Source organism: Ixodes scapularis, unplaced genomic scaffold (assembly GCF_016920785.2).
Source record: "Ixodes scapularis isolate PalLabHiFi unplaced genomic scaffold, ASM1692078v2 PGA_scaffold8__174_contigs__length_109621045, whole genome shotgun sequence".
NCBI lineage: Eukaryota > Metazoa > Arthropoda > Arachnida > Ixodida > Ixodidae > Ixodes > Ixodes scapularis.
In genome coordinates, this window is record NW_024609883.1 from 52,146,528 (window position 1) to 52,164,960 (window position 18,433).

General features: G+C 48.9%; 1 protein-coding gene across 2 annotated transcripts; it reads left to right on the forward strand.

The window, feature by feature from the left end:
* Positions 1–143: 143 nt before the first annotated feature.
* On the forward strand, positions 144–17,963 carry LOC120841474 (uncharacterized protein DDB_G0284459). Of its 2 annotated transcripts, XM_040212372.2 has the most exons (7): positions 144–350; positions 573–703; positions 6,680–6,881; positions 6,977–7,264; positions 7,343–7,412; positions 9,539–9,650; positions 15,250–16,571. In XM_040212372.2, exons 2-7 carry the CDS (start codon positions 603–605, stop codon positions 16,535–16,537), a joined length of 2,061 nt encoding a protein of 686 aa, XP_040068306.1. In that variant the 5' UTR covers positions 144–350; positions 573–602; the 3' UTR covers positions 16,538–16,571. The 2 variants fall into 2 exon arrangements, with proteins under 2 accessions (XP_040068306.1, XP_040068307.1); XM_040212373.3 differs by lacking the exons at positions 9,539–9,650; positions 15,250–16,571 and adding an exon at positions 17,275–17,963 and having other exon boundaries at positions 168–350.
* Positions 17,964–18,433: the final 470 nt, after the last annotated feature.

Sequence of the window (18,433 nt, forward strand, 5' to 3'; positions counted from 1 at the left end):
ATAACTTAAGAAAAGCACCATTTTTATAAGGTACTATTAAACAAAATCTGAGTACGCTTTGTTAGTTTTATTTTAATATGCATTTTTTATTGTGCAAGTATTATGGGCCAGAAGCCAGAAGCAAGCCAGGACTAGCCAGGAACAGCCAGAAAACCGGAAAGGAGAGAAAGGAGAAAGGAAAGAAGGGTAGAAAGACCATCTTGAAATGTTGACAATTTGGACGTGAGATTCTTTGCGAAGAAAGTCGCCGAGAGTACACAAAAACACCCCAATATCGCTTGCTGGACTTCGTGTCGCGCCGCGAACTATAGCACGTTGATCCTACGACGGTACTTCTGTTGCAAAGCAAGGTAAGCTTCTGGCCTTGAGTCCAGAAGCAGCGGCCGGTGATGGTTTCCCGTCGACTGCCAAAATTCGATGCCTTGGGTCTCGCAGCCTTTCTGCGATTGTTACGTGTTTAGGGAAAACGCCGTAGAGACGAAACTGTCTGGTCACTTCTTCTGTTTTTATCGTGCCCCTGCCCGCGTGTTTTTTCAAACATCTTTCTCCGTCTACGCACGCCCCACGAACAGAGCTCGGCCTAGCGCCCCAGGGAGCCCGAGATGAGCGTGGACACCGGCGCCTACGACGGGGTCGCCTTGGCACCGTCGAGCGGATCCAACTTGACCGGTTCGAGGGACGAACGCTCCCGGTGCCGAGACAGGTGAGGTCGTGGATTGGGGCACTGTTCGAGGATTACCTTTCGAGCCGTTGGCTTCCTTGCGCCTGCATCGGGCTCGATGTTGTCCGATGGGCCGTTGTTTTAGTTCAGAATCGCTGTAAATACCATGTATAAAATGTAAAACAATAGGTTTTTTTTTTTTTTGTGTGTATAAAATTTGAGATTGTGGTGAGGGAAGTCGAAGAGAAAAGGCACAGGAGAAGCCGTCTCAAACGCAACAAAATCGTTTATCTTTTCCCGCTCCTTGTATATCCCCGAAAGACACCAGCACCTGCACTCTCGGACAGACGCTTCGTTCAGAATGCACAGATTTTTTTTTTCCCTCACCACAGTCTCGGGTTTGAAACATTAAGATGAACTTTCATAGCTCGCCAAAAGAATCTGCCCCCGAAGAACTTATGACGGCTTGTTAGTAAGTTGTAGTAAACACGCTGGCAAGGTGTTGCCTGATGATTCAGATTTACGACTTGTGGCAGCCTTCCCTTTTTTTAGCACTACTATTGTGACCTCGGATAATTTGCGCTTTCAGAGTTAGTTTTGGACCGTTTGGATGACTGAGGCACTTAATTAAAATACAGAAATTGGCTGGTTTATTTTAAACAGTAACAATGAGATGGGTGGGGTGGTCGCAATTGCTGCATTAAAAGAGTAGTGAATTTAAAAGAAAATGACTAAAACATGGTAGCACTGCAGCGTATTTATGCAAAGAAAATGCGTAGCATAGGTTAGAGGCCTGCACGGGCCAATATTTACCAGCTCGGCCCAGCCCTGCCTGCTGCCTCTTAGGCCCGGGCCCGCAACGGTAATTTTCACGGTCCCGCTGAGGCGTGCATTATTTTCGTCCAGTATTAATAGTTCACAAGTTGTGCGGCATGGCAGCTCGCTTGCCGCTGCTACACATGTTGACTACGGTATCCGATAGTCAATGCAGTCAGCATACCTTCTTTTTTTTTTTGCTGCTATTATTAGTTGGACCAACCTGCAGGCCTAGGTGCTCATTAAAAGAAAGAAATAACCACGATCGTCCTTTTTTGCGACCCAGCCCGCGTATCAGAAATTAAGGGAAAAATAAAATTGGGAAGGAACAGTAAACAAAACCGTTTGCCAAAGTTTAAAAAGAAGAAAAACATTGCGATGGGTTTGAACAAGAGGCGGCCAAAGTTTTGTTTTCCCACTCCCGCTGTGTACAATTAAAAAAATATATAAAAAATACTGCCGTTTATTGCGGTGGTCTGCGTTTAAGTTGTTTAAGAAAAGCACTCTTGAGGGGAACCTTTTCACCCATATTGTGGATGGATGCACTCGTACGTGCAGATGGTTTACGCCTGTGAGGGTGTGCATCGTGTATGTGTGCGTGTCGATGAGGAGAAGCGACCTTGCCAGGGCGGCGGCACCACCGGCGACGAAAATGACCGCTGCGCCGCTGGTGCTCTGAAAGAGCATTCGACGCACACACACCGAACTGCACAAACGGATATACAGATGTGCACACATGCTTTCAGCATTTGAATCTCCCGAAAAAGATTGCTGCTAAAAAAGAAAAAAGATAACAGTTGGCTTGGCTTGCTTTTTGAGCCTGCCTTGTAGACTTGAATGCAAGGCCCATGCTCGGCCCGGGCACTTCATGAATGTAACCGTGAAACTTAAGCTTTGCCCGTGACTTGCAGGTTGGCCCATACCCATGCATACCTTTAGCATGGGCATAGCAGGACACGAAGAAGGCAAGTAGCTTCATGTTGGCACCAAACACTGCACAATCTCAATGTAAAAGACTAAATTATTTCCAGACTAGGCATATTGATTGTTCCAGTTAAGTTTGATTTTGATGGTATTCCACTTTTTTTTTCATTTGCTGATGATGGACACTTCCTCCTGGAATGCTATGTGATGCTTCTTTCGGTCCAAGTTAGAGCTTATGCCCATGCAGGTGCATTAAAAACGAAGGAAATAGTTTGTTGCCTGGCTGTTTGAGCATCATTATTTGAAGTGGCCCCTTGAATGTGACAAATATTTACTGTGCTTTCTTAAGCCCTCCAAAGAACTCTTTTAATTGCCTACCTATGCTTACTAAGCTTGCTGGCACCAGAGCTGCGGGTGTGAATTCATAGCCGGGCACAATGTTGCAGCGTTTCCACTGCTTGCTTCTACAGACATAATGAAGCCTATGGAGGCTCTTAGCTAAGTGTCCATACTGAAAGACCACAGTCAACTCTAGCAAGCGTATGTTACACTGTCAAACCCCCTGTTTACATTTTAATTCATTCTTGGGATATAAGGGCAGTTTGTCGTCAGGTCTCTGAACAAGAATGTTATAAGGATACTAGAACAAAATTTCGGTGCTTGTTGTTTGGTCGTCTTTACACCAGCTCATCTCTGTGACGTCACAGCGCGGTGGTGGCGCGTCGTTCGCACTTCCGGTCTGGGGCTGTGGGCAGAAGTCCCCATGCCAGACGTGTATTCCTGCGTTGTTTTGAAAGGAACCAGACAAAAACCTGCCTTCTCGTCAAAACACCGTGACTGGGGCCGTACCAAAAGTGTCGAGAAAGGTTGGAAGGTCAGTTTTCAGGTGCTCGGTTCGTCCGAGAATCTGGATATGCGCCGTAAAAAGGGAAAAGCAGACGCCTTCGTACAACGATTGCTTGGGCGGGAAGCACTTTGGGTTGAATTCACGGATACTTCTGGTCATCAGATTTATTTGTTTTGTTGCAACATGAACGCCAGAAAAACATCAAGTTGTGCGGACCACCTGCGGACTACGTTCAGTGCGTCTTCAAGTTCAAGCGGCCGCCTGATCGTTCGAGCTGTCGTCTGCTCTCTCAAACGTTTCTGCTTGTCGTCTGCTCTCTTAGACGCCGCCAGCCCGTATATGTTGGCCCGGTACTTGCGATAAGAAGTAAGTGCAGGCCTCAAAAGACTTACGTTTGAAGGTTGGTAAGCAGGCTCGATGTAAACAGTATATACAAGATGTTGATCATTGTTACCAGTGACTATCACTGGCTTGCTATGCCTAATTGACCGATTCTGCTTGCGATTTTCAGTATCGACGTCGACCATCTCAGCTACGGTTCACGCTTTTGCAGCCCGAACGGCGTCGCAACTGAAAATTGCAAGCGAAATCTCATCATGCGAATCAGGTTTTAGCGTATATACTGCGGCGTCCACGCGGAATGAATCGCCACATGTCACATTATTCGCGCGAAGTTTCGCGGTGTAACGAGCCTCGGTAATTTCGCTGACGCTGCTCAAGTAGTCAGACATCGCCAGGAAGACGTAAAATCAACAATTCGAACGCGAAAAAGAGCAGGGGGACTCACACCGACGCCTATAACATCGCATTTCAATGGTTTGTCTATGGGCGACGGCGAGCTTCTTGCCCACACCCCCATCGCGCATGCGCGGCGCCGGTGGCGTCCGCTAGGGGCGCTCCGGTTTGTTTGTAAACATGAGTTGGTGTATACGTGTTCAAAGGAGCAGTATCACATCAGACACATTAATATCTTGTTAGAATAGACACGAAAAGGAATTTTAACACAAATTAAACGATTAGCAAAGAGCACCTGGTGGATGCAGCTAAAGCCTTGTTTTTAATGCCCCTCTACGAACCTTGGCAGGTAGTGACAGTGACTGTCTCATCTAGAACTACACATGCTTTGGACCTGACCTCATCCCGACATCTCATTGGGACTCTCTTGTGTGTGTCCAACATTCGCCATTCTCCCTGTACAAGATTGAAGAAGATTAACCTGTCATTCAAAATTTGTACAAAAGCAGCTTTCCGGTTAGTTGCGGTGGCCCGCTGGCATGCTTGGACCGCTTCGGTGGCTGGAACGGCTAGGGCATCCTAAAGACGTCACGGCGCCGTATATCACGTGCTCTCCTCTTGCTGCTTCTTAGCACCTGTATAAATTAGGGCTGGGCAATTGATCGATTAACCTTCCGATTAATCGATTAAGGCTTTAATCGCGATCAATTTTTTTTAGCCGGTTCATTGGTTTTTTAATTGGTGCCCAGAAAGAGGTCGATTAAACGCACGCACGGCTCTGCCCTGGACGACCTGCCCACGGCGCTTGCCAGAGTGGGCTGTTTATAATGAAAGATACGGCCATCAGGCTCAAAATACAAATGTACGATTGTCATTTACTCATCTTGTGGATCATATTTAGTCTATTTCTGGGCACGACGGGTACATTTCAAATTTCGTATCCTTTTCAGGTGTCAAGTTGGGCTAGTTGGTTACTCATCACTAGATGATTTGCAAAAAAAAAAAACACTGACAATACAAAGAAGATCTGAACAAGACATGGCTTGTCAATGGGAGGTGTGCTGTTACATATCTACTTTCTCTTTTTTGTTTTGTGATTGCAGTGTTATTCTTTCACTGTCAACCTCAAGCTCCATCTTGATCATCATTGCGACCTTCTTAGCACCTGTATAAATTCACGGCATCATTACCATGATGTTATGAAGCACTCGGGGATGTGTGGTTCAGACAACTGCATTTGCTGTGGCTGTGGGGCTGTCCTGAACCTGAAAAGCTGCTACTGTTACTCCAGCCATGTTCTTCAGATGCTTACATCGATTTACAAAATAGCTTCGAGGGTGTACCAAAGAAAAAGACCCTAGCCTCTACCATACATTGAGGATTTTTCCAGTTTTTTTACCCAAAGAACTTTGAAACAGAGAATACACATTGTTTCTTGATATTCTGGGAAAGGAACAGTGCAATAATTTTATTGTTGAAACAATTTTCAGTTTGTATATTATGTAGTTTATCTAGGTAGGAGCGAGAAAAAATGTGCTACCTTTTTTCGAAAAACTGCTACTCCGCTGCGTAATCGCCAAGTAAAAACGGAATTATTTGCCAATTTGCAGCCGCATGTTGCCATTACGGGAACTGCGATGACGCGTCACTGGGGTATGCGTGGAAGTCGACGAAGCCTGTCCCTTTCTGCAGCAACACTCGCCGTCATCCCTGTGGCAAACTGTCTTTTCTATCTATTTCTCGCCGTGACCTTCGATGATGCTAATCCTTGAAAAGTCGACAGTTACGGAGGGAGCGGTTGGAGAATCGAAAGACAGAACCCAAAAGAAAACCAGGTGGCCCCCAGAGAAATCTGTGAAGGACGGCATGAGAGTTAGCGGCCCTTTGACCTTCGATTTGTTCCATTTTTAAAATAAAAACTAGTGCATGCAACAAGCAATCGTTTCCTGTTCTTCGTTTTACAGGCGACACAAATTAATTCCAGCAGTTAATTAGCCAAAGTCCGAAAATAATCGCACCGGGCGTACAGCGCAATAAGACGCAGGAAGAAACACCACAGCAGTGATATTCTTGATACTGGCTGTGTTCCAGATCTTGCTGGAGTTGATTCAAGTTGCTCCTGGGGATCGTGTCAAGGGATAAATGATAGAGTGACACTCGACGGTGAACAGGTTTTGAACGCCAGTTTCGAATGCCGATTAATATTGGAACAGGGTCACTGTGTATGTGTATATGCTGTATTCTCCTGCTAGAGTAATGGTAGGAGTGGAGAGAGCAACAACGCACCTGTCCAGCACTCAAGGGTGCCTTAAAATACGGAAGTGCGACATCAGTAGAGCATCAGGAACAAATATGAAAATGAGCAAAATAAAATCAACACAAGCACTGCTTTCTATCTCCATAGGAATTCAAGAAACCATATGCAAAACAGTATGACTGAAAAACAAATTTCAAGTAGCTATCGAGGCAATTATTGCAATCTGATTAATTATGTGAGCTAACTATTTCTGCTGGTAATATGTTTCAATCCCGAACTGTTCTACGAAAATAGGGATACTTAAAAAACTTCTGTTCTGAAACTATTCAGCGAAAGCCTGGCCGTTAGAATAAAATATAATGGACTGCTCCTCCTTGTACTTTTACGAGTAGAAAAATGTCTGAAACATGCTTACCATTTGGTATCCAACTTCCTACAGGGACCGGCGAAGCGAACGGAGCCGTGGCCGCGAGACAGACTACCACGGCAGCAATCGTGACCCTGTTCGAGGCGATCGGATAAAGCGTGGTGTGGACCGCAGCATGGACCGTGGACCAGACCGCGGACCGGATCACCGCGGTGGTGACCGCAGCAGCAACCGAGGCCGCGACTGGGACCGGGACAGGGACTTCCTCGATGCCGTGTGTGCCCGTTGCCACTGCGTGGCGTGTCACCGGGGCTCAACCAGCGTTAACCGGCGTGCCCGCCCCCTCCTTCCCCTCCCTCTTGATCGCAGTCTCCCAACAACCGGGACATGGCGGCTGGCGACATAGACTACCGGGAATTCAATGAACCGCCTGACCAGCACCGGCGGCGGGAGGCGCACCACAGCAGCGAGGACGACAGGGACTGCTCGCGGTGGCGGGACCAGGACCAGGACCGCAACTGGGCCCGCGGCGACCAGGACCTCAGTTGGGACCGTTCACTGGAGCTCAACTTGCGAGACCGGGAAGGAGAGAGGGAGGAGATCCCGAACGACACGAACATTGTCCGGGGCATGCCCATTGAGACCATCCAGCTGGAGGTGAGACTGTCCCCGCCGGTCTGTAGACCGCCAACCGCAGCACCTCCGACCCCGACGCACGTCCCCTTTGTTTTGCAGCCCAGAAACGAGGTTATTCGCTATGGCCTTGAGCCCAAAGACGACCGTCTGATGAAGCCCAAGGACACAGGTGAGAACTTGAGCCGACATCTGGCTTTTTTTGCTTTTTGTCTCAGAACTCGGTTTTTGGCCTTTTTGGGTGAAGGAGACAGATCTTTGAGTGTATTGCTCTGCTTTCCTCAAAAATGAGTTGGTCAAAGTTGGTACATCTGTTGCACTCTGTTTCCCCTTAAGGAACACTGATGGGGTCTTTATGCTTGCCAAAGTTTTTATTTGTACATGACAAATGAGAGCCCAACTACCCAGAACACAATTTGCGGCTCGAAATTCACTTCCTTTCCGCCCGGAAATTGTTGATCAAGAACTGGCCGGTTTGAGTCGCGCTCACTCTATTCTCCGTGGTTACGGGCCGTTTTCTATGGTTTAGACACAACCACCAAAGATAATCAAAGTCGTTGGTCATCAAAGGCACACACTCAATATTAAAAATAGAAAAAAATATGATACCCGTTTTTTGGGGGGTTCTAAAAAGCTGAAGATACGTTAATTTAATAAAAAATGATTTGCACAGAGAACCGGAAGCACTCTGCATTCTCTGTGTAATTCTCAACATGGCGTCGTGTTGTGGACTGTACAGCTGAACGAAGCTGACTATATGCGATGGCGGTGGACGGCAGGCATGATTAAATGGCAAATTTATTGGTAACTCAGGATCTAGTAAAGCTATATGAAAACTAATTGCATATTTGAAATCACCACTGAGAAATACATCAGTATTCTAAATTTCAGCACGATAAATGAAAAATAATATAACAAAAAGTTAAAGACCAGCCGCCTTTGGATCTGCTGTTTGCGGTAGCGGCGAATCTGCCTAGCTTCATAAGAGAAATCGTTTACCGATCAAAACAATTGAGATTTATTCCGTATGACACGCCCGACCACCAAGTTGATTCGCACTAAAAACGTCGCCGAGTCGTCGTCTCTTTTCCTGGGTGAAGACCTTGCTCGACTTACGAACACAAATTGGTAAGAGCTTCAAAAAAGGGCAAACGTCAAGCACGAAGTGCTGCACTGTTGCGCTTCTTGTGCCACGTGCAAGTTTCTCATCTGCTTTGCACAACCATAAAAAGCGAAGGAAAACAAAAATGCGGTCGAGTGTAGTTGTGTGACTTCCTGAAACACTCTCCTCCTCTACATTTATTCTTCCTCCCCGGTCTAGTTTTGGTTTCGAGCAGCTAGATTTCTTTTTTTTACTTTATTAAAGGTGGGGAATGCAACGATTTCCACACTTCGATCAGAAATTTGTGGAAGTTGTCCTCTGACGCTTTAGAAGTAAAGAACAGAAAACTGATTTCACCTGCGTGTCCTAGTTGGTTGTGTAAAAACAAAGATAAATATTGGCATTTCTAGCACCCCTCAACTCACTCCCAGTCTTCATGGTCGCACTCCTAGTCACGTAATTCGGGGTGCTGTGTAGGTTCCCGTGTGCTCTCTCAGAGGACGTTTCCTCTCCCTCTCTCCGCTGTCTTTAGCGGGCGTCATGCTGCAGCTTAGAGCCGAGCGAGGTCACGTAAGCTTAGAGCCGTAGTTCCTTCGGCTGCCACTTGGAGCTGCAGGTGGGGGAAAAGAGCTCGACTTTTGCTTTGCAATTATGCGGAGGAATCGCAACATTTTTTAATGGAGGAGATGTTTTCTCTATCCTCCGGGACACGATAAACAACATAAAAATGACGAGATGCAAATTCTTTAAATCTTAAAATAGTTGCACGCCCCCTTTAAGAGGGGACACTACCCAAAAAAATTAAAATTCTGCAAAAAAGGTAGATTTTGACAATTCCATATTTACATCCACCAACGTCTAGAGAGTATTCCCAGAAAGTTTCATTAGTTCACACTGCATATTTATTTTTCGATAAATTATTTTCAGCCCGCCAGTGCTATAGAAAAGATAGAGGTTGGAGCACTTTGGACGCGTTTTTCTTTGTTCCACTTTTTGGCATGAATTTCCCTTTAGATAAACTTGTTTGGTAAGGGGATGAAAGGAAAGACTGGGAAGCCGAGAAGGAAGAAAGCGCGGGGGGGACATGCCATGGGCGGCCGAGCGATGCTCGAGACCTGCGTGTGAGCAGTGCGAGACGAGGAGCGAGCAGGAACGGCCGCAGTGGAGCGAGCCCTGAACGATTTGGCGGAACACAGGAGCGAGCCAGCCTTGGGGAGGAACGGCCGCAACGGAGCAAGTCCTGAACGACATGGCGGAACACAGGACTGAGCCACCCCCGGGGGAGATGTGGTCAAGCGCCAAAGAACCGTAAAGTGTTTTCTCACATCTTCTCTAACGTGCGACTTCTTGGGAGGGCGGACCAGACAGAGACCGATCGGGTGGCAGTATTATTGAGCGACCCACTAACTGGCGCATCCATCGTGGGGCCCGATTGGTCTGCCGCTTGTTCCGTTCGTCCCGGGGAGTCTCACAGTTTCATTTAGTGTTCAGCGTGGTGTAGATAGACGCTAACGATGCCACCCAAGACGAGGTCTGCCCCCAGTAGGAACGAGGACGACTCGTCTGAGAGCGGGGTTCAGGAAATGTCCGACATGGCTGGGGCCATGGGAGAAGGCGCTAGTATCCGGACATCTCTGAAGGCTGGGATTTTACCACCAGCTCCAGCTGCAGGCGCGGCAGGCATCGGCGAGTTTATGCGTGCCATGACTGCGATGATGGAGACATTCTCGCGACAAATTGGGACGGCTCCAGGGGTTGCAAATGCCGCGCCTACACGTCTGCCCTGACCACAATCGTCTGTACCGGTGCCGACCTATGCGGGATAGTCCGACGGAAAATCGGTTCACGATTTCCTGCAGGACCTAAACGCGTATGTAGGTGCATTGGGAGCATCAGGAGAAACGGCCTTGGTGCAGATCGTGCCAATCGCGTTAACGGGCGATGTGACGCGTTGGAGACGGTTGCAACGATTGTTCCTATCGATGGCGGACTTCCGTACGTATAGGGAGGAATTTCTGCTACCCGATTATGAAATGCGGATTAGGGACGAGCTGGCTAACCACATTCTGCACCCCGACGCGAGCCTCATGGAGTATGTTCGCGCGCTCCAGGAGCTCTACTCGAGGGCCAAACCATCCGCGTGTGATGCAGAGAGGGTAGCTAGGGTGATCCGGCAATGTCACCCTAGATTGAAAGCTTACTTGCGTGGACGGGGTTTCACAGATCTGGAGGCACTCGCCAGAGAGGCGAGAAACAGTTCAATCGAGATTGCTCGCTCAGCTGCGGTACCACACCCCTCAGAGGGCCGAGGAGTCCCTAAAACCAAGATGCCCATGGACGGGATGCGCCGCGGATACTCGCAGTGAGTCGCACACAGCGTATACAGTCGTTGCGGAGCGCAGTCATGGGCTAGCCATACCACTCCGGGCTTTGGACCCCCTCATTTATAAGCAAAGGCGCAGGGGAGCCAACGCAAACTCGGCCCGAGTGCAGATCCGTAGCGGTGACGCAACGTTTAACCACCACGGAGGCACGACTGGTCACAACACAAGAATCATGACTCACCGCAGGTAGCCACAAATGATGTGCCGTGTGAGGGTATTGATAGACAGATTGCACGTAACGACCGGCCACAAGCCAGGTGTTACAACTGGGAAACGCCAGGGGCCAACGCCACTAATCAGGTCCTCTGAGTTGAGGTTGCCGGCCACTGCCGAGGCCTTGCATCAGTGTGCCGACGGGGCGGAAGTTGCGGCCGGCGACTATGTGGCGATGGCCCCGTCGGCATGTCGGGCTCAGGGCACGACACCTGAGAAGTGCCCGTATGTGCGGGTGGAGATCGGTGATAAAAAATATTTGGCACTAATTGATACCGGCTCTACTCTTTCCCTACTTGGAGATATTGTGTACAAGGACTGCTCTATAACAGAAACCCTTGCGCGTGGGAACTTAGAACCAAAGCACAAGTCGCAAGACGCCTTCACCTTGGTTTCGACGGTAGACGGAGGAGGCAACGTTTCATTTACTTGGCTGGTATGTCAATTCCTGTTATTACAGGGCAGGACTTTGTCTGCTGCTAAGGGTATAATCCTGGACTTGAGGAACAACGGATATCACTATAGTGCATTTTCCCCTCTTATTCTCTATGTTGCCCCATCATTTTTGGCGCAGGGAATGGAATGCTCGCTCGCTGGGTCACAGCAGGAGTAGGTATTAGCTGCACGAGTCGTGCCTGGTAACGTTGAAACGATAATTGCGTCTTGCGATAGGCCGTCAAATGCTTTATCTTGACACACAGCTATGTTTACCGAGAGGCTGTCTTACAACTGTTTTACAACATAGGATAGATACGGGGAGGCTAAGCAGTGGGGTTGTAATCCTAGACCGCAAAGTGTACATAAACGGGCTCTTCTAGACACGGTTCTCGAGGAGATGCTAGACATGGGGGCGGTGCAGCCATCGCAGAGTCCCTGGGAGTTTCCAGTAGTTTTGGCGCCAAAGAAAGTCAGCGTTGATTACCTGGTGGTGGGGGCGCAAGGGTTTTCACCTCGCTGGATTGTAGCAGGGGTTTTCTCCAGATCCAGGTGGCACCAAACGGCGTTCACTTGTTGCAGGGATTATTTGAGTTTACCCGTCTTCCGTTTAGATTGTCGAACTCGCCGTCGAGATTCAAATGGCTCATGGACATCGTGCTGGGTGATGCAAAATTTACCTTTGCTATGGCCTACATGGACGACGTTGTGGTATTCTCCAAGTCGTTCAAAGAGCACCTAACTCATCTCGAGATAGTCTTAAGTCAAATGAGCGAGCCCGGTCTAAGAATTAACCCAAAAAAGGTGCAGCTGGCAGCCTCAAGGGTAAATCTCTTAGGCTTTGTCATAGACAATGGTACCTTGAAGCCGAACGATGGTAAATTGAGGGCCACTGTCGATTATCCACCACTGCACAATGTAAAGAGCCTTCAAAGGTTTCTGGGAATGGTTGGCTTTTACCGGCAGTTCATCCCAATCTGTGCAGAGCTGGCACGGCCATTGAATCTGCTGCTCCAGAAAGGCTCGAGATGGGTCTGGGGTCGAGAACAAGGGGCCTTCTTCTCTTCTCTCGCGAGGGCAATTGCAAATACCGCTAGCCTTTGCTTACCTGATCTTAATTGGCATTTCGATGTAGAGACGGATGCGAGCGACTACGGTGTCGGAGCACTATTGCTCCAACATCGTAGTCGGAGCAATACTGCTTCGACTACGGTGCAGTATTGCTCCGTAGTCAGAGCGATTTGATTAATATCTGCTGGGCGAAGATGGCTTATTGGTTCGCTACGTCCCAACGATCGATGAAGCGGGGGATAATGTCTCTCTCTTCAGGGCTGTGATTCCCGTGAAGCTACGGAAGAGGTTTTAGGGTACTTCCATGACTCAGGTCTGGTAGGTCATGGCAGTGGCAGCATGACTTTTCATAAGTTATGCTATGCCGCGACCTGGCTGGGGTTGAGGCAAAGCGCACTTTGGTCCACCCGCACCTGTGCAGCCTGCCAGAAAGCAAAGCCCAGAGGGGGGAAGCCTCCGAGCTTGATGCAGTCGGTGGAGAGTAACTACCCATGGGAGATCGTCGCTTGCGGCACCATTGGCCCAATGCCGAGAAGTTCGTGGGGAAACCAGTACCTCCTGGTTATTACCAATCATTTCTCATAGTGGGTAGAGCTGTACCCACTGAGGAAGTTGGTTTTAGAGCAGATCTGGGAAAAGATGCTAGAACTTATCAATGCTTTGGCGCACCCAGGTGTCTCATTAGTGATAACACTAGTTAATTTACTAATAAAGTGTTCGTGGACTCCTGCTTGGCGCTGAACATAAAACGCAAGAGGACGACACCGTACCATCCCCAAGCCAATATCACTGAGCGAGTGAATCGGAATGTCAAGTTCATAATGATTGTGCTAACGGAGAGACACAGAGATGGATAAGCACATCGCTGAGATAGGTTTTGCCGTTCAGAATACCGTGAACAGATTGACTGGTTGCATGGCAGCGTTTCTGAACCTGGGTAAAGAGGTACCGTCTCCGCTGGAAAGTAGGTTACGGAGCAACTCACTCTCTAAGTATGCGAAAGAGCTGACAAACCGCTTGTTTGGGGCGTTGCATGACGCTAGAGAGAACCTCGATGCCGCTAGGGTCGAGCAAGCGGCACAGTATGACGAGAGCCATAGGCACTTGGAATTCGAAATTGGTGACCTGAGCAATGCAGCTAGCGGTTTTGCTGCATTGCTTGCTCGGAGGTGGAAAGGGCCCTATGAGGTAAATACGCGAATGTCCCAGCTTACCATATTTTCTGGTGTATAAGATGCGTCATTGTATAAGATGCACCCTTCACTTTTCGGAAGTTTCTAAGTCAAAATTAGTATACAGTCAAACCTGTTTATATCAAACTCGCAATAAAAGTCTACCAGTTCAATATAGCGGATAATTCAATATAAAGGTTTTAATGAATTTGACTCTCAAAAATCCACTTCCTGCTGACATATTACACAATGAAATAGTCTTGCATCTTCTGCTGCTTTTTTTTCTTCATTGCATCTGTGATAACAATACTTTTCTTTGCTATCGACAGACTCCAAAACGCTGAGGCCGCTGCCTTCTCTATTCGCGCATTAGCGCCGAACTATGCCAAGAGCACGGAGCACGTCCGAACAGGAGCACTTTCTCCTGCAGAGCGCCGTTTGGCTCTGCAAGTTGGCTTTTCCCTAAAGCAGGTGACTGCATTGGGGGAAAGCCAGCTAGCAGAGCAAGCTGGCTTTTTTTTCTTCTGGGTGGCCGCGTCAACTGCCCTAAAGGAAAAATAATAAAACAAAATTAACTGTTGGGCTAGTTGGCTACACATTGTATAAAAATTCAAAAGCACAAACACCAAGGAAAAGAAGAGGGGACAGGACCTGTCCTGTCCCCTCTTCTTTTCCTTGGTGTTTGCGCTTTTGAATTTCTCTACAAAAAAAATAATATTCTGTTTTTGCGGACGAAGCGGGATGAGGAAGCACGGAGCACCCTCTCCCCGCTCCCTGCACAAAATAGTTTTTTTTCTTACAAATAATGAACGCAATTGCCCCCCAAAAAAAAAAAAAAAAAAAAAGCCCGCATGCTTTGCAAGTTGCCTTTCCGCAATTGCGATCGCTCGCGTTGGGGGAAAGCCAGCTTGCAGAGCAAAACGGGGCTCTTGGCAGTTCGATAAATCGGTAGCGGCTGCTATTTTTGTTTGATGCAACCATAGTTTTTGCTATATATTATCACTGTAACATTGCTGTGCACAAACATTTTTCTATATAAGGAATAATTCAATGTAAACGGCTTCGATATAGTCGGGTTTGACTGTATAAGACACAAGTATAAGTAGTGGCTCAACTGTCACAATCTTTTGCCATTTTAACTCATCGGTTGCGGCTTGCAAGACTCGCGCAGTCTCCGTGACTTGAGAGCTTGCAAAGCAACGTGTTTTCTTTTTTTCTTTTCATTTTCTTGACTTTTTCTGTTATGGAACTCGTTTTGGAAGGTTGACTTGCATTTATGACGCATCATTTGCATTGAGGTGTCATAATAGTTAAAAGAAGACTAATCAGCATCAACAGGAGTTCCTTCAGAGCTTGCCAAAAAGAAAATATACATATAAGACGCACTGTTGTATAAGACGCACCGCTGAAAACTTTAGAAAAAAAGTATGTCTTATACACCGGAAAATACGGTACTTATAAACTCGCTTGGCGTGATGCGAACAAGGAGTCTGGTCCAGTTCACATCACGGACTTGAAGGGGCACTACCGTTACGATGGGGAAGATAGTTAATTAAGGCTACCGCCGCCGCCACATTCTGCGGCAGAAAGTAAACAATTTTCCGGTGTCCTAACAGTGTTCTTTCTGCACAGGACACCTCCTTGGAGAAGCCATTCCACATGGCGTTACCCAGAAGGCCCACCGGACGGGAATACGGGTTGGGCCGTTTTCCCAAACACCCAGGCTGGTGAAGCAACGACCGACCAGCCAGGCCCCGAGGAAGGAAGGTGCTGGTTCAGTCAACCAGACCCTCATGGTGGCCAATCATGGGGGCGACAGCACCGGGGATGGCCGAACGGCAGACGTGGGCAACGCCGTTGGGGCTCTGCAGGCACTGCGAGGCCAACAGCTGTAACGCCTTCATGGCAAGGGGCAAGCCCGTCTGCAGCAACATCGCGGCACGGGGCAGGGCCGTCCGCAGCAACATCGCGGCACGGGACAAACCTGTCTGTTGCAACACAGCGGCGCAAGGTAAACCCGTCCGCGAGGGCACCTCCGCAGAACAAGGCAGCGCCGTCTGGGTCGGGGGGACCTGCCTGGAGTAGGCGCCCCTGCCACACCGTGGCCACGTGGACGGCGTGTGGGGAAGGAGAGGCCATCCTCTATGTCTCTCGCCAGCGTTGGAAACATCAACCAAGGCCAACGCCCGGACAGCCCGACAACGAAGTCCCACACCCGTTCCGTGGTCACACGCTACCGTCGGTGCCACGCGTCTTGGGAGAGCCGGACACTTGCTGGCTATGCGGGGTCCCAATCATCCATCTAGAAACCCACGAGGCAGGTCAACTCCATCGCGATCTGCTGGAGGCACACCCCCTCCCTGGCAACGTGGTGGCAGCGGTGCAGCTCTTGAGAAGAAGCTGCCCGGACCTTCTGGCTCCCGCTGCCGTGGCCCTCGTCCAGCCGGTCCAGCTTCCCACGAACCCTGCCGCCGCTCCAGTTACCGCAGTTGCTGCCGTCAAACCCGCAGCCACAACGGCCCCTACCACATCGGCCGCTTCCAGCTCTTCCGGCCCAAGTCATCGGGCCGGTGGCGTCCAGCTGCCCCCTCTGTCCGCCCCGACTTTCGATGACATCATTGACGAGGGGGGCCAGGAGGTACCGCCCAGCTCAGCTACCAATGACGACATCATGGCCGAGGTGGAGGAACCCCTTGGCAAGACCCGTGAGTTGCCGACCAACCGAGGCCCTCCCGAAGACCGGGCCTTGAGGGGGGGGAAGTGTGGGAAGCCGGGGAGGAAGAAGGCGCGGGGGGGACACGCCATGGGCGGCCGAGTGGTGTTCGAGACCAGCGCGAGCAAGAACGGCCACAACGGAGCAAGCCCTGAACAACTCGGCGAAACACAGGGCCGAGCCACCCCCGGGAAAGACGCAGTCTAGCACCAAAATAGAGTAAAGTGTTTTCTCACATCTTCTCTTACGTATGACTTCTCGGGAGGGCAGACCAGGCGGAGGTCGATTGGGCGACAGTATTATTGAGCAACCCACAAGTTACCTTATTGGCACGAATGTAGGTCGACCCATTTTTCAGTTTTTTTTAAATCTGAAGTGGGGGGGGGTCGACTTATCAAACCAAAGCATTCCACCTCAGACAAAAACGAAACAATCGCGATATTAAGTACACCTCCACTTGTTACGAGTTCAGCCAGCTGTGCGGTGCCTGCAGCATTGTGCTATTCGACCCACACAATTTACAAATTTTTTTTTTTTTTTAATTTGTGTTAACGAGTATTATTGATAGCGATTCGCAAATTAACCCGATTGTATGGCGGTGAACAGCACACCATGCGCCCGACTTTCGGGGGTGGCGGCACTTCTTGTAAGAGCCACTCCGGAGACTGCTGGAACAGCTACACGGCTCACTCCCTGCGGCGTCTTTTCGCAATTTTTCGCGCAATTCACAGTCGCACGTCGTTCGATCGAGTGTCGAGATCATGCTGGAGTGCTAACTATGTTTTTTTATTGACGCGCGTGACCAGGGCAGTTTAGGTTTTCGGTACTCGTTTATGACCATTCTTCACCCAAAAACAACCAACAACTGCGCTGTTGGACGCAAGTTCAACCCGTCGGAGCGGGTGATATTCCAGTGGAGTCTGCAATGGCGTGGGATCTTGCAGTGTGACGGCAAACGAAGAGGCTTCCGCGGGCCAAAGGCTTGCAACGTACGCCGCAAAAGTGTGCAATCTGTCCCTACCCGTGACGTGCAACGCGATCACCGAGCAAGCGCGGAAGATGCAGTCATTTGCAAAGTGGGAGATTTCGTTGGACGACACCGACGACCTGCTTCGAGACGTAGCAGTGATGACGACGGGTCTGACGTCACCAGTGCGGACGAGTCGTAGTCTAGTCGCGGACGGAGTGAGAACAATGGGGAGCAGCTTTCGTTGTCCCGCCTCCAGTATGAACCTCCTAGTTTTTATAATGCCTGGGCATCTCATGCACCTCATGCGTGTACGCGCAGCCAAAGCACGCCAGAAGGCATAGATCACGTGTTGGAGGCTGGGCGTTCAAAACAGATACTTTGCCGTTTCACAAGTTTTCAGTAAAATGCGGATCTAAAAACTTCTTTTTTGCTGATGTGTATTGTGGGGGTCAACTTACAATTAAGTCTACTTACAATTGTGTAAATACGGTAAGTATGGACAGGGCTGCTATTCCAAGTGTCGAAACTATTTTAAAGTTACGCAAGCCGATGTGCAATGAGACGTGGAATAAACTACATTTTGCAATGTAGAGGTTGCCTACCCTGAAGGTCCTATCTCCCAAACTTGAGTTAATGAGACGGTGAATGACGTCGGTTTGCCCCTTTCAGAGGGCATCGTCAGCTGCCAGCTTCCAATCAAAAATTTGTGGGTTGCACAGCGTCCAAATGAATGATTGGATTTCCTTCGAGCCCAATTGATGCGGTACTCTTGTTAGCTCAGACTACCAGAAAAAAATACTCTTGTCTAACTAGGGAAGTTTGGGGTCACGTCGTTTCCGCTTTTTGGAGGACAATTCTTTTTTGCGTTTCTAGTCCCACTTCGCTTTCTTGCTGCAAACAGAAAAAAAGATTTCTTTTTAGCAGAAGACCAATATGCAGTCCCAGCATGAACACCTCCGTTCCCCGGAAAGATTTTTTATGATAACGAATCTAGGTCAAGGTCACAAATGATGAACGACAGAAGTGGACACGAAAGACGTTTCTTCTTTAAAACACCTACCTCCAAGTGGTGGGGGAAGTGCCCTGCTTTTACCTTTATGCACAAGAGCTACACATGACATATGAATGTTCTT